Here is a 15,433-nt window from a genome sequence, read left to right as displayed (position 1 = left end):
GGAAATGGCATACTATGCAAGTCAGAGACCACAAGGCCCATAACTCTACCTCCTAAAAGGCCGTCTCAGCTGCACAAGACACTCAGCTGTTTTCAGCTGCTGCAGAGATATCTGCAATCTGCGGAAGCAGTGCAGGGTCAACAAGTGCAGATGAGGCAGGGGTGTAGGTATGTAGGGGTATGGGTGTGGGTGTGCATGTGTGTGTGTATGGTGCATGCGTTGGACGGCCACAGGGGTAAGACCTTGAGCTGAACTGCTGAAGAATACCTTGGTGGAACTTACCTTTCTTCAGCTGAATTTTCCTGCAGTGTGCAGCCCACAACCTGAAGGAGAGAAACAGGATGGGTCTGGGTCATGGCCCTGGGGAACTCTGCAAATTCGGGTAAACGACAATGTGACCTGCTCTGAGGGACTGCGGTTTGATGATAGGGGAGTATCCTCCCCAAATCACGTCATGCGAGGCCTCTACTCTGGTACACAGAAGCTAGAGTCCATTCTAAACCCAGAGGCCTATGTCTCAAGATTTAAACATACACGACACCACCCCTCAACAAACAAACATACATAAAAGAATAAAAAACAGACACAAAACAAAACTCCACCCTCTATATCTATTGTAATTCTAGTGCTTCTCACTCTCCCCTCTCCCTCCCTCTCTTTGTGGAGGAGGAGCTGTGAGGGAGTTTCAAGATGGGGAGGTGGGAAGGCTTTTCAGGAATCTGTTCTGAGTGAAGGGACTGAAAGGGAGAAGCCATAGGGATTTCCTTCTACATCTAGAACCAGCGTCAGTTTCTTCCTTCAATATACGTGTGTCATTAGGGAACCAAGCCAACCAGAATGTCAAATTTTTTAAAAAACTGCCAACCCTAAGCAAAGGCTAGCTAGAAAACGGTGTTATTATGCAACTTAGGAAAACAACATAAGTGCCTGCCCCAAAATAAATAAACAAACCCTGATCAGAGTTGAGAAATGAGTACAGTGGTAAGTAACCACCCAGCGAGGACAAATGGCCTCAGGGTGGAGCCATGAGGCCAGTTCATGTCCTACCGGCCAGGAGCTAAATGGAAAACCAGACAGTTAGCTCATGGTCCAGAGCATCTAGGGATGGGGGAAGGGCTGGTCCACAGCACAGACCTGCAAGGAGCACTGAGAAGGCTGGTCCTCAGTTGTGCAATGCCAAACTGATGGGCAGAGGCTAAAGAGGGAGGCAGATGGGAAGTTCAAGGGGAAGTCAGAGCTCAGGTAATAGCCTGGCCACACAATGTCCTTTATCTAAGCCTTGCCTGTGCTTTCTTTTCTTCTTCTGTGAGGGGTTCATGAGCTCATCTGTTGGCAGCTTCAGGATAAGCGACTCTTTGACTGCAAACTGAAAGACCTGGAAGAGAAATCCAACAGGAGCTGTCACACCTTCTTGAGCTGGGTGGTCAGATAAATGACCCAGCCAGGTGCTGGGCTTGGAAGGGTTCTGGAGAGCCTGTAGGCAACTGACTGAACATCTCTTCAGTCAAGGAGAGAAAGAGTGGGACTGAGACATCAGGTCACTGCTCTGAAGTTACTTCTTAAGTATTTATCCTGAATCAAGAAGGGAGAAATACTGAGCATAATTACAATTTTCCTGGTTTGTAGCTTTCATCTATTGCTCTGCCTACCAAGCCCTGAAGAGGCTGATTCTTTCCAACAGTATCTGTCTCTTCTCAGGAAGGGCAACTTTGTGTACCTTGTGTAACTGAGCACAAGCATGACACGACCAGTACAGTCCAGCTAAGCACTAGCTCCCTCTGTTGGTACAAAGAAGTCAGAACCTTGACTATTTTAGTAGGACAGCATTTCAGGAAGGCTGGTTACCTTACAACAGCTTCTTCCCTCACAGTATTCGTTTTTAACTTTCTTTTCCTTTTTCATTACAGGCCCTCTTGAGATTCCATGAAAACTATAAATCTTCTTCTCAGAAAAATACACACAAAAATTGTTTTGCACACAGTTCTGTAGCTTTTTACGTTAAGAACCTATGCCTCAGGGAAATAGGTATGAGCTCCAAATTAAAAGCAAAAGGCACTTCAACTCATGGTTCTGTTGCTTGTTCTAAGTAGAGCAAGCCTGAATAAGAGGCCACAGAGATTCCTCCAGAAGTCAGGGAGCTAAGCAAGCTTGGCTCAAGCTCTGGTGCTCCTTTCTCACTGGACAGACTGGCCCTAACACCCAACCTCCTGTTCCTGTCTTTAGTCTGTCTTCTCATTACATTCTTCCTGCCTCCAGAGCATCAGCAGCTGCTATCAAATTGTGATTCTAGTGACAGTATGAGTGAGAAGGGTGAGGAACAGGCCCAGCCATTGGGAGTGGTAATTAGAAAACCTAGTCATAGAACATGTGGAGAATAAAGTGACTGAGGAGACTAATGGAGGGAGTGACAGTTGCAGCTACAGAAGCAGGAGCAGGAATATGCTAGATAAGAAGATCCCCAGAAAGACCCGGGAGTCCTTTCTGGGAAACACATACACATTTAGAAAGAAAGGCAGAGACCAAAAAAAAAAAAACCCAAACAAAAAAACACATCAACAAAGCTAAGAGAGTGTAGAAACATACAGAAGAGTTAGTTAGTGGCTAGAGACAGATATGAATTCAGCAAGGAGGGGAGCAGAACCCTAAGCATTGCTAGGCCTGGAGATTGTAGGAGGCCTTGTCTTTGGGGAACCCACTTCACAGCCCAGAACCACAGGCTTATGAGGGACTGAGCCTAAGACAGCTTCTCTCCAGACAGGCAGCCTTACAGGATGACAAAAGTGCTGACAGAGCAAAGGATGAAAGGAGGGCCCAGGATTGTTCCTGCTCCTTGAAGACAGTACCTGCTTGCATGTCTTAGTCCCCAGAAGCCTGGCTATTGAACAGAAGTTGTTGAAGTAGGTGCCATGAAAGACTCGAAAAAGAGATTCTTCAGCCCCAGTCCATTCCACAGGCTCGGAGGGTGCTTCCACTACACAGAGCTGAGGGGGGGCAGGACTAGCCTTCTGTTTTGTAGGGGTCTGACAGCGAGAGTTAGCCTCTAAGAGAGGAAGAAATAAGAGAAACAGAAGGTAAAATGCAGTTGTCATCAGTCATTACCACAAACTCAGAAGTACTTTATTCTACTTAAAAGGTAGACTAGTTAGGAACAAAAATATTCCATCTCTCCTGCTTATAGGCAAATCTGTGGAAAGAATTAACAATTTAAAAAGGTAGTAATGTTAAGTGTTAGGCAGTGATCCTGGGTTTACCAGCATCCTTGTGGAAAGAAAAGACCATTTTCTGTCCACTGTACCTGAAGAACTGGAGGCCCAGTCATTGCCTGTGTCCCTGTCACTGTCCCCTTCTTTAGTCTCAGCTACAGCAGAGGCTGAAGTGTTGGAGCAGGAAGCACTGACCATGTGGTGCCTTCGCCGGCGACGACCAGAGCACTTGGAGCGAGGGTTGTGAAGCATGGCGTACTCCTTTGCTCCCTCCTGAAAAGGACACGTGACAGACAGGAAACAGGAGCAGGCCCAGAGTCACTGTATTGATTCCATCACCACAAACCATCTTCTTCAACATCTGTGCTTACGTGCAATGATACCTTTTTTTTTTTTGCTTTGTACTGTTTTAAGTGTGACCATATAATAGCTGCTTAACAAACATTCTAAAACTTACAAACTTACACCTCTTCACAAAAGAGCTGTCCTATAAAGTAGTCTTAAAAAAGACATATCTATGCATCTATGCATTTTCAACTTTCCAGTGAGTTTAAAGTTCATTTTGCATGTTAGCTGTTTGGAATTTGAGAACACATTCTCCTGCAGATGAAGAACCGAGTCTCAGAGAGAGGAAGGGACCTGCTTGAGAGTATAGAGCTGATCGTTCCAGGGTGGGTGTAAGAATCAGGGTTCTTTGTCTCCAGGCCACATTGCTCTTTACATCGACTGCACTGCCTCTGTTACAATAATAAAATGTGTAATCCCTGAATTTGTACAATATTATTACTTAATTTTGGGACTTCCCTCCAAGTCAGTATATTAAATGTGTTTAATCAGTATAATAAACGTGTTTTATTACTTTATAGCTATGCCTTTTTTTTTTCAGATCAAATAACTATCATTCAGCTTGATCATCTATCTTCTCACCAGACTTGGTTCCCAAAGGCTTCTAGCTGTTTCTGAAAACTAAATCTACATGCAATGGATAAAGATTTACCATTACTAAGGATATACAGAATAATATACTGTAGACCCTAAAGGAAATTCCAAAAGAGAAGTTTTGAAATTAATTGAATCTGATATTATGTGCCTATGCTACAATGCGACATACACAGCATCACTTATAATGTATTCTTACTCAAAACGTTTAACATAAATATAATTAAGCCTCCAGAGCTAATTCTAGCTTATGGGAAATAGAGGACAGAGGAACAAGTTAAATGCTACCAGGAGAAAACAAAGACAAATCCAGAATATGGGATATCCTACAAGACAACCAGCCTGGACTTTTCAAAAACAAAAAAATAAAGTGGTGTGATTATCTGAGATAAAAAAAAAGACTAAAAAGACATAACTAAGTATGATGCATGACTGGATGATCTTAGTTTGAAAAAAAACTAGCTATTCTTGGTACAGCTGAACAAATTTGAATACGGAATGGATAGATGATATTATGAAATTCTTGTTAATATTCTTAGGAGTAATAATGTGGTTATATAAGACAACGTCTTTATTTTTAGGAGATGCATGCTGAAATACTTAGCAAACACATGTCACAATGTCTGCAGCTTGTTTTCAAATGGCTCAGCAAAAGATGCACATACACAAATAGAGGAATAAAACAAGTATTAAAAAAATGTTGGGGCCAGCCCGGTGGCACAGCAGTTAAGTTCGCATGTTCCGCTTCTTGGCGGCCCAGGGTTCGCAGGTTCGGATCCTGGGTGCAGACATGGCATCACTTGGCACACCATGCTGTGGGAGGCATCCCGCATATAAAGTAGAAGAAGATGGGCATGGATGTTAGCTCAGGGCCAGGCTTCCTCAGCAAAAAGAGGAGGACTGGCAGCAGTTAGCTCAGGGCTAATCTTCCTCAAAAAAAAAAAAAAGTTATTGGGGGCTGGCCTTGTGGCGTAGTGGTTAAGTTTGGCAGCTCAGGTTCACGGGTCTGGATCCCAGGGGCAGACCCAGACCACTTGTCAGCCATGCTGTGGCAGCAACCCACATATAAAGTGGCACAAATGTTAGCTCAGGGCTAATCTTCCTCAAAAAAAAAAAATTTAAATATTATTAAATCCAGGAAGAAGGTATCTTTCAACTTCTTTGCACAATTGAAAATGTTCTTTATAAAAGTTGGGGGAAAAATAGTCCAGCATTATTATATTTAAATACATACTAATTTCTGAAAAGCAATAAAAGAAAAACTGTGCATACACATTTCTGTTAAAGTTAACCACACACGAATACACACAAACACATTGCGGGCATTGGCAGCATCTTGGTAATACAGGTACAGGGTCCCAGGGTAACTACTGTGAGAAAGGCAATGTCCTTTTGAGTTATATAGATGCTGGTATATTGATGTAACATAGTATAACTGAAAAGAACATGGAGTAATTTAAAAAGCATGGACTGTGGAGTTAGACCAGAGCTTGAATTTCATCACCGTCACACCACTGACATATTAACAAACTTTGGGCAAAATATGTAACTTCTATAACCCATAATTTCTCCACCTCAGGATATTGCTGTACGCATGAAAACAGGATAATATATGTTAAGGGCCAGCATGGTACTTGGTACATAGGAAGGGGTCAATAGGTATTAGGGAAAAAACAAATCGGATAAAGTCTATTTATTCTTTCGCTATTACCATATGGCCCATTTTCCAGATGTATACCCAATGGCACTTTCTACCATCTTTCTTCTTATTATCCCACTAAAGACAGCCCCAAGGCACTTGGCTGTATAACCTAATTTGATTTTATTATTTTTTTTTTAAGATTGGCACCTGAGCTAACAACGTTGCCAAATTTCCCTTTTTTTCTTCCTCTTCTTTTCCCCAAAGCCACCCCCTCCCCCCCCCCCCAGTACATAGTTGTATATTTTAGCTGTAGGTCCTTCTGGTTGTGCTATGTAGGATGCCGCTTCAGCATGGCCTGATGAGTGGCGCCATGTCCACGCCTGGGACTGGAACCAGCAAAACCCCGGGCTGCCAAAGCAGAGTGCATGAACTTAACCACTCAGCCATGGGGCTGGCCCCTCTATAACTTAATTTTGATTGGTAGCAGAAATTTTATCAAGGTATTTTATTCTTTACTTAAGCTTTCCCTATCATGTAGAAAGCAAAACTGTGTCTTTGGCAAGTCCAACTGAACCTATTCCCTTCCAGCTCTCGGTGTACTGCCTCCCCACACAAATGCAGGAGAATTTATGCTGCCACATAAGGTCTGTCCATCAGGAAAGGGTTCTTCTGGTCAATTAGCTCACAATAAGACATTAGCACTTCATGTGTTATTCCTCCTAAGTATGCCTTTAAGGGAAGACAGCAAAGAAAATGATGTAACACACAAACACACACACACAGCTCCAATTCAAACAATACAGTTTCAGATTCTGAAATCTGAGTAGATGATATTTAAAGCAGGCAAGACTTCAATACTCTTCAAACCTCACCCCATAAGAATAACTTCACAGTCCTACTGCCTCAGTACCTGGGGGCTCCTTAAGAGCAGAAGTAATGTTTTCTTTGTACTTTACGATCCCTAGAGTCCTATGAACTGGCTCACTTGGTTTGTATTCCAGCGGCAGAAAGCCCAAGGACCATTTCCTGCTCAATTTTCAATAAAGTTAACAATGGCAGAACAACTTAAGAACATACCAGCAAAAGGAAGCAGTCTGTACCACATGGTTCTGGTTCAATCTTGATTTCTTTGTTCTTGCGTTTATATACATTAGGGGTGGCATGAAAAGCTGGAAAACACAAAACTGTCCTGTTTCCAATGGTTCATCCAATGATAGGACGGGGAAGAACAAAACTGAATTAGGGAGCTATTGTAGGAGAATTGAGATATAAACAGCTACCATAAAGGTGCACACAATTTAATCATTTCTGATATCAACACAATCCTTTCAAAGCTAGGAGGTACTGAGGGACAATTATGTGTTGGTTATTCGGTCCCGACCATGCAAAGCACATGGCACTATAAATGAACAAGTGAAAACAGCACTGGCCCTTTGTAAAACCACCATCAGATCAGAAGCTGGGGCTCTACATGATAAACTAAAATAAAGAGAAGGAAATGGTGGCTGGAGAAGGAAATGGAAAACAGAAGAGCATTTCAGAGTAGCCCACTCACGGTGAAGGAAGCAGTCATATTTAAAGCAGCGCCGGCAAAAGAGGGTGTGGAAGGAGTGCAGAGACTGCTCCCGCTGCACAGACTTGGCATTGGGGCCATCGATGTTGGGTGTGCACTGAGGGGGAAGTGCATTGGGGTCCGACATCTCTGTTAACTCACGATACCTATTTAAGAAAAGATAGATAAGAGTTCTTTCCAAGAGAATATGTCCACTGAGAAAACACAGATTGAATACTCAACAGCCATCCAGGTATAGTTGGCCAAGGTAGGATGGATGTTTTTTATGGGTCTTGTTGATGACAGAATGGTATATAACTAAGTGGGTACGCCACTGTAATTATGCTGGGCTGGGCATATGTCTGAAAGTAAGGGGAGGGAAAGACTTGATAAGTATGGTACTGGAGTAACTCCCCAGAAAAACGGAAGAATTTAAAAAATTCTCTGCCCAGACTTACTCAAAAGCCATCAAATGATGACCCTTAACATGGGCATGGGCATTTAGAGGTTAGCAAGTAAGCAAGAAATAATCAGAAGTGCGGGCAAGTCATAATGCACTTACCATGAATAAGGCTTGTTATTACCATAAAAATAGGCTTGGGTAAGTTTTGCCCGAGCACTCTACATGGCCTGAGCAGGACAGCTTTCCCTACCTCTCCTTCATATCATCTGGAACACCATTCTCAGGGAACATTGAGGCAATTGCACTGAAGATCATGTCGTTTGGAAACTGTTTTTTGGAACTCTTTTTGTTGCCTGAATTGGACATGACAAAAAGTTGCTGAGTGTTATAATCAGAGAATGCAAACAAAGCTGTTTGATCATTTTTCCTTTTGTCACAGCATTTTGATTAGAGCTTTGTTAACCTAACCTTTGACTGTTTAGGAATACATAAAGAAGGTCAATGCTACCTGGACTTATCTAATAGGATACCAGTAAAAAAGGAAATCAGAGTCATCTACATATTAACAAAATCCACAGTCCAAGATAGAATCTGGAGGTGAAAACAGGAGTTTTCATGGAGATATCTGAACATAGAAGAATCCTATCACAACGGAGATGCTGAAGAACAAGACTGATACTGTAACTTTGCTATAACAAGAGAGAGACACTATGTCCCTGGACATACAGTATAATTAAATAACATATAGTATAATTAAATATTAAATCAATGAAATAAATACTAACAACATGCAAAATGCTCGTGATATAAGATTAAATAAAAAGAGATGTAAAATTATATGTATGCACACACACATATGTGGCATGATCCCAATTTCACATAACATATGTAAACATGTTGACTCATATATGTATTTTTAAAAATTGAGCTATAATGACATATAACATTGTATTAGTTTTAGGTGTATGTATACATATGTATATACACACACACATTTTTTAGGTCTAGAAAGAAATATTAGTGCTGGTTATTTCTAGGTAGCAGGATTATAGGGTAATTTTATTTTCTTTTTCATAACTTTCCACGTTTTCCAAATATACTCTTTTTATAATTAGAAATGAGCAAAAATTCTTCTCTAAGTTCTACTTTTTTCTTCAGCTAGGTCACAGCTATCTTAAACTATTAGTCAATGATCAAGTTTTCCTTTTAAATGGACCAATGAGAAGCACTAACAGCCTTTAATAAGCAATAAACCTTTCTGTTTTGTCCTTCTTCCCTCTCCCCATTACTTTCAAAGTGCAATAAGAAAGTTGTGCTACTTACCTTCCATAGCATGTCGTTTTCTCTTTCTTGTTACTGGCAGATCTTCTTTGCCGTCATCTTGCTTTCCATCTGAGGTGTCATTGTGCCCTTCCTCTTCTTCATCTGAGTATTGATTCAGAGCATCCACCAACTCCAGGAAAACAGCATCACTAATTAGGACAGATCCAGGGATCATCTCTGAAACATAAGGAATAGATGGATGAGTAGTGGTCCTTTCATACTAGATTAGTTCTCCTTGGAATGTTTTCTTGTATTCACTCCTGAGATCCAGAGAGATAACACGTGTACATTTTTATATGGACAACCTGGAAATTACAATAATTTAAATGGCTCTTACAACTGCAATAGTTCAGCTGGATAGTGTAGGAATCCAGTTATAGGCTTTATTCTTACTGGGGTACTTCACTTCCTCAGTCACAGATCAGCCTGTATTTATGGTCCAAAATCTCACAAAAATGTGCAAACAACACAAATTGGACAGGGAAAGAATGATAAAATGAAGTGTACTTGGTTGTGTTGCTGATGTGGGTCAGTAGTGACTTCTTTGAATCAGACTATTTTTTTCTAAAATCGTACCATATGAGGTTATACCATAACTTAGGATAAAGTCTTTGAACACTAGGGGGTGCTGTGGATAAATAATGTGTCTCAACAGCATCACAACAGCATAGCAACTGTCAAAAGAGCAGGTGAGGCTACTGGTTTGCAAATCCATGGGAGTCTCTCTTCATCTTCCCACTTCTTACACACTGACAGCCTTTTCTACAACTAGAACTTAATACAAATGACTTTCTTTTAGGAAAGTCAGAATATTATAAGCAATTTCTGGGAGATCCAGGGGATATCTGGATCAAAGAAGTAGGACAGAGAGGTTATGCTCATTACCATTCTCAGAGAAAGGGAAATGAAGAACAAAATGGTCTTGGAAGGATTTATGGAAAACTCCTAAGATCAAACTTATCTGTACACTGAGCTTTCTCTCTAGCCACTGATTACTATATAATCCTTTTATGTCCTAACTCGTTTTACAGTTTAACTGGGGTATTTTTAATATAAATTTTTACTCCCAGCCATGTGATGACAATGAAATATTCTTCAGTGTGCACACTAAAGCAAGATGATGCTGTACCAAAGGAAAGGCAATAATAGTCTAACAAAGTTTTCTCCCAAAGAGCCCAGCACCACTACCTTCTTCACCGTGGACTTTCCCATCGTAGTTATTGATCAGCTCCTCAATGAAAGTCTCATCTTCTTCTTTCACCTCATCTCCCATATAGGGAATATTGCACAAAACTGTCTCATCTTCTACCTGAAATCAAACCAGATGTGATTCATTCCACGAATCCACTATGCATCTTCTCTTTCCTGTTTAATGGAATATTTGCAAAGCCTTTTTTTTGCTGCTTGAATTTCTTGAAAATGCCTTTGGTTACAGAGTTTCCTGCATTTTAAAAACTGACCATTTTGTTTTGCCAACAAGATCAAATGGAAAGGGACAATGCCACTTTTAGGGGAAAAAGAGTCAGTTTAACTACTTGAGGATATTAACTACTAAATGTTTAGTTTGATACTAACAACGATATTTCCACCAACACCTGGAATTTGACAGCACATTTATTTTTCACAACGATTTCACCTATCATCTTGTTTTATCCACTAAACATAATTGTGAAACAGGTACAAACATCACCTAAACAATAGTCTAAAAAGTCTGCAATTCTAATTCTTCTCATAAGTAGAGAGACAGATAACAAAAAGGAAGGCTTCTAAGAGTATAAACTGCAAATAACTAGAACATTTAGGACAGAAACTGGGCAACCATAAAATTTTGGGATATTCTATTATACAGACTAAGACTAACCTCCCACAATCATAATAAAAAATTATGATTACTAGTCATGTCAGTCATACTCAATGGGAACCTAAAGTTAATCGTAGTATGGGCTATGAATATTTTCTATTACTAATTTCTATTACTAATACTAATGGATTTTTGTGGGGGAGGGTACAGTAGAGAACACAGTCATTCTTAAATCCCCAAGTATCAAGCAAAATTACTCTGAAGTTTTATTTTAAGAAATGATTCCCTTCTGTATCCTATTCTAGTCAGCAGAATTGCTATCTGTCACCAGGCAGATGATAAGCAATGGCAGTATTTAGAGAAGACTGATTATCAGAACCACAAATAATCCTAGTAGCAGTCAGCATAAAGCACCAGATGAAATGATTGTAGATCTACGTGCACCTCTGTTATCTCAGCTGCTTTCGTAGCATCTTGCCTCTAGGAGATTCAGAAAGGAGTGCTCCATCAGCAGGGAGCTGTCAACCTGCTTAAACCTCAAGTATCCAATTTAGACTGCATTTAACTGCACCTATGTTAAAAAATTGGGTAAGGGAAAATTGGAGTCTTGTTCACTATCATTCATTCAAAAAAGAACCAGCATCAACTTAGAAGTACACTTCAGAGAGCATAAAATCTAACAAGTTAGAACAATTTGCAATATATATTTTTTAGAGTAAATAAACTACAAGAACATTCTGCCCTGCATGCCTAAGCTTTGTTCAGTATACTCAATCTTTACCCTAAGTGGAGAGCCAGCATATCAACATAAGAAAATCATACAGTTTAAACAATTATCACAGTGCTTTTAATACATACCATAAAGTTCTGCTGGAGAGGAGACCAGGAATACATGATGGGAACCAAAGCAACTGTGTTCAGAGACCTCATTAACATATGTTGGCTTGCAAATCCTGGGAAAATGCTCTCTATGGTACACTGAAATATAAGCAATGACATAGAGAGGGAAAGGCAAGCACACAACCAAGAGAGAATTGTAGTTTCCTTCCAAAATAATCCCAGTAGCCTTCTAATTCTTACAAATTAATAAGATGAGGATTTTGTAACAATCAGCTCCTAAAAGGAACCACTCAATCGTAAACCTGCGGAAAGCAGGAACTCTCTCTTATGCACCTTTGTATCCTCTACAGAGTCCAGCACAGTGCCTCCCACACTCAACTGATGCTTATTTCAATCTAAAACTGCTGGTCTCCTTGGGTTGTACACAACAGCAAAGGGCCTCTGAAAGTCCTAGGAGACAGGAGGAAGTTTTTCTGAAGACCTAAACTTTAAGACAGTGGACATCAACTTAGCTGCATAGGTGATGGGGACAGTACAGGGGGAAGCAAAGTAGTATAGAAATTAGTCATATTCTGCTTCGGGAAAGAAAATTGCTCTCAATATACTACCTGCTTTTAATATTTTAACAATATTATCTCTTTAAAAAACTAAAATGATTTTAAAATCTACAAGAAGGGATATCCTTTTGATCAATATACTCCTGTACATTATTCAGGGCATTGCTTTTCCAATAACAAGGTATGTGAGGTGCCAAATAAGGTATAAAAATGGTGGCTTTGAAGCTTGTACACAGAGCCTAGGAAAGCAGACAGTAAATGTCTTGTTTTCCTATGGAAAGACTCATGATTATACTCATCAACTGAGGAGAACAATAGGCAAGAAGGTTATTCTTTAAGCTATAGATTTACCATTTGAGTTATTCAAAGTTGATTATAAACAGGTGCATCCATTATCCTTACTTATCTTCTAGTAAATCACAAATACAGAAAAAAATCTTAAGCCTAAGGAATACAAGAAAGCTGAGCTTCAACAACTGGAAGTACCTTTTTGAGGAAAGGATGCCCACTCACAGGCTTCATCAACTGGACAGGTTGGACACGAAGCTTCTTCCATTCTTCATTGAGGATCTGAGTTTTTTCTTGAACCTTTGCAAAATTTGCTACATACAGAGCCTAGCAAAGCCAAGGAAAAAAATTGTTAGGATTTCAAGAGAAGAGTTAAAAGAAAATATCCAGCCCTCCACGTTGGATCAATATATTAAAATGTATAACCTTTCACTTGGGAATTATTTTTACCTTCGCACCCATATTTGCCTGAAGCCGTTTAAGTTGTCGAAGTCGCATGTATTCAGATTTAACTTTTCTTTTCCAGTAAGTGATACATTTGGAAGTTGGGGGATTTGGTATATCCATTTTGCTACAATCTAAGAGAGACAGATGAGGAATAGCATTTTACTGCCTGGAAACGAATCATTCCTCAAATTCAAATAAACATGGTCAGTTACGCTTTCATTCCCATTACATTTATTCATAAAAACATAAGTTCAAAGAATCCAAATCTATGTGTTTAACAAAAAGTTTCAATTAAAAAAAAGACTTCACATCAGCAATTCTTGGCTTGATTACCAAAAAGCTTAGCCTCTGTCCTCCTGTGGTACCTTGTTTTTAAGTTAGCACTCAAGAAGTTCTCTCACAGATATTTAGGAACTTGGATGACTTGGAAATTTGGAAACCCTCTCGCTACCTTGATTAAGAGAAATGTTCAACAAGAATCAAGTTAATATCGAAGAGCTTTATGGAAAGCTCTACCCACACTACAGAACTGTACCTGACAAACTGTCGAAATCTACCACATGCCTAGCAATACAGGTCAGATGTGACAACAGCATAATCTCATCTCCAAGTCAACAGCAAGACACATGAAAATATATAACACCGCAAATCACTTTTTTTTGGGGGGGCGGTTTGAATTAAGGTTCAAAGATTTAAAGAAGTACTTCTGGCACACACTCTACCTACCTCATAGAAAGTGAGGGGAAGTGCTGGGTTTTATGATACGCCTTCTGTTCTTCAGAGGAATGGCAAGACACAAAGGCAAAACAAATGTTCAGCTTTTCAAGAGAAACGACAATGGTTTTAAGTCAGTGGAGCATGTTTAGACCCTGATACCCTCAGCAGGATGCTCCCCCAGAATGACGAAGACTTTGAGGTCTCTGCTACCATTACTTCTGCATGGAAGTCAGGTTCCCATAATACTTGATACCATTTGGGAAGGGTTCTTCATTTTATTAAATTCTATCCTTCCAGTCATGTGTACAAATATATTCTCACAATTACCAAGTTTGTTTTTCTGCTTTTCTGAACCAACTCCTACGCATGGCCAACAGGTCGATCAATTATTTTAGAGAAAGAACAAATATTAAATAAAAATTCAATAAATCCTACAAGATTATGTTTTCACTCTGCATTAACTACTTAGGTTTCCTAGAGAACTAGTTCTGTTCATTTCACCTAACATTTTAAATTTTTGAAAACATTACAAGGAGCTATGAAGAGCCAAAATTTGAAAGAGAAACTAAAGTTTTAGTTCGTTTTTTAAAATTTCTGAAAAACAATTTCTTTTGAAGTTTAATATATTTCTTCAAAAGAAGCATTTTTAAATTACCTGTTTTTCCCCATAAGAAATGACGGCATAGACAAGAAAACAGCAAAATTTAACCCAATGTCACATATATGTCACAACCAGATCACGATTATCTCACGCACCTGGACTTTAAGAAGACTATACCTGAATGTTACATTTGAAGAACCAAAAGGATTGGTGTAATGCTATGACAAATTTAGAGGATACATAAAGGAAAAAAGGAATAGCAAAGAAGCAGATAAACTCACTGCATTTACTGTTAACTCAATCGAGTGATTCAAGCTCTTAAAAACAGATTTCACTGCGAGTTAAATATTATCTCTCTGGGGGAATGAATGAATGAAACAACATCATCATCCATGAATGTGAATCCCAGAGTATTAAGGTGCTGGGTTATAAAAAAAATTAAGCAGACCTGAACTTCTTTCCTACAAATTGCACCATCTCTCTTCCTCCTACATCTTTTAAATACTTCTCATTCCTCTATGGAATGGGGTCAAACGAGGGACTCTTTTTGAATGATAAAACTATTTAAGAACATACACCACACTCACATACAATATTAAGTAGTTACTCATATAATTTCTGCACTGAACAAACTTAAAATAGTCTGCTCCAGGAAATGAAAAAATGGTTCAAATCTAGGACAAAACTGCCTCCCTCAGAAACCTTAGTTTACCCTCACTGAGACCCAAATGTTATAGATTACAATTCAGTGAGACATCATAATCTCCTAAAAAGGGGGGAATGGGGGTTTGAACTGCGATCTCTCTCCCATTCCTTTTGGAACTCATTTCCCTTTTTGAAATAGTAAGCTTAGGGCAGGTTGCTCCGTCCATTTAAAACTGGAGATCAAATAATGGAAAAGAACATAATACGCAGCTGCTAGGGGAGGTGTGTGTACATTTCTTAGGGGAGACGGCCACAGAAAACTATCAATATTCTTACTAAAGAAAGGAGTTGTAACTGAAATGTGATCTCCTACAGTCTGTCAAAAGAGATGACAGTAAACACACCACAACAGTCCAATAATTAATGGCACTACTTCTAATTTACTCAAGTGCTGTTTTTGGCCACAGGAGTATAT

The 15,433-nt window shown here is 39.6% G+C and overlaps 1 protein-coding gene across 2 annotated transcripts in view; it reads right to left on the bottom strand.

The window, feature by feature from the left end:
- The window catches only part of EZH1 (enhancer of zeste 1 polycomb repressive complex 2 subunit), a 29,003-nt gene that overhangs the window by 6,393 nt on the left and 7,177 nt on the right, over positions 1–15,433 (bottom strand). For both annotated transcript variants that reach the window (XM_070560420.1, XM_070560421.1), the window contains exons 2-14: positions 13,722–13,813; positions 12,999–13,126; positions 12,747–12,875; positions 11,722–11,841; positions 10,251–10,371; positions 9,063–9,239; positions 7,990–8,092; positions 7,340–7,503; positions 6,862–6,953; positions 3,296–3,476; positions 2,844–3,040; positions 1,284–1,375; positions 283–323 (exon numbers count right to left, since the gene is read on the bottom strand). In XM_070560420.1, the coding sequence (XP_070416521.1) occupies positions 283–323; positions 1,284–1,375; positions 2,844–3,040; positions 3,296–3,476; positions 6,862–6,953; positions 7,340–7,503; positions 7,990–8,092; positions 9,063–9,239; positions 10,251–10,371; positions 11,722–11,841; positions 12,747–12,875; positions 12,999–13,115 (1,534 nt within the window). In that variant the 5' untranslated portion in view covers positions 13,116–13,126; positions 13,722–13,813. The remainder of the gene's footprint in view (positions 1–282; positions 324–1,283; positions 1,376–2,843; positions 3,041–3,295; positions 3,477–6,861; positions 6,954–7,339; positions 7,504–7,989; positions 8,093–9,062; positions 9,240–10,250; positions 10,372–11,721; positions 11,842–12,746; positions 12,876–12,998; positions 13,127–13,721; positions 13,814–15,433) is intronic.

Source organism: Equus przewalskii, chromosome 10 (assembly GCF_037783145.1).
Source record: "Equus przewalskii isolate Varuska chromosome 10, EquPr2, whole genome shotgun sequence".
In the NCBI taxonomy this organism is placed as follows: Eukaryota; Metazoa; Chordata; class Mammalia; order Perissodactyla; family Equidae; genus Equus; species Equus przewalskii.
The sequence above is the reverse complement of the archived record's forward strand: the minus strand, read 5'-3'. Positions and strand labels throughout refer to the sequence as shown.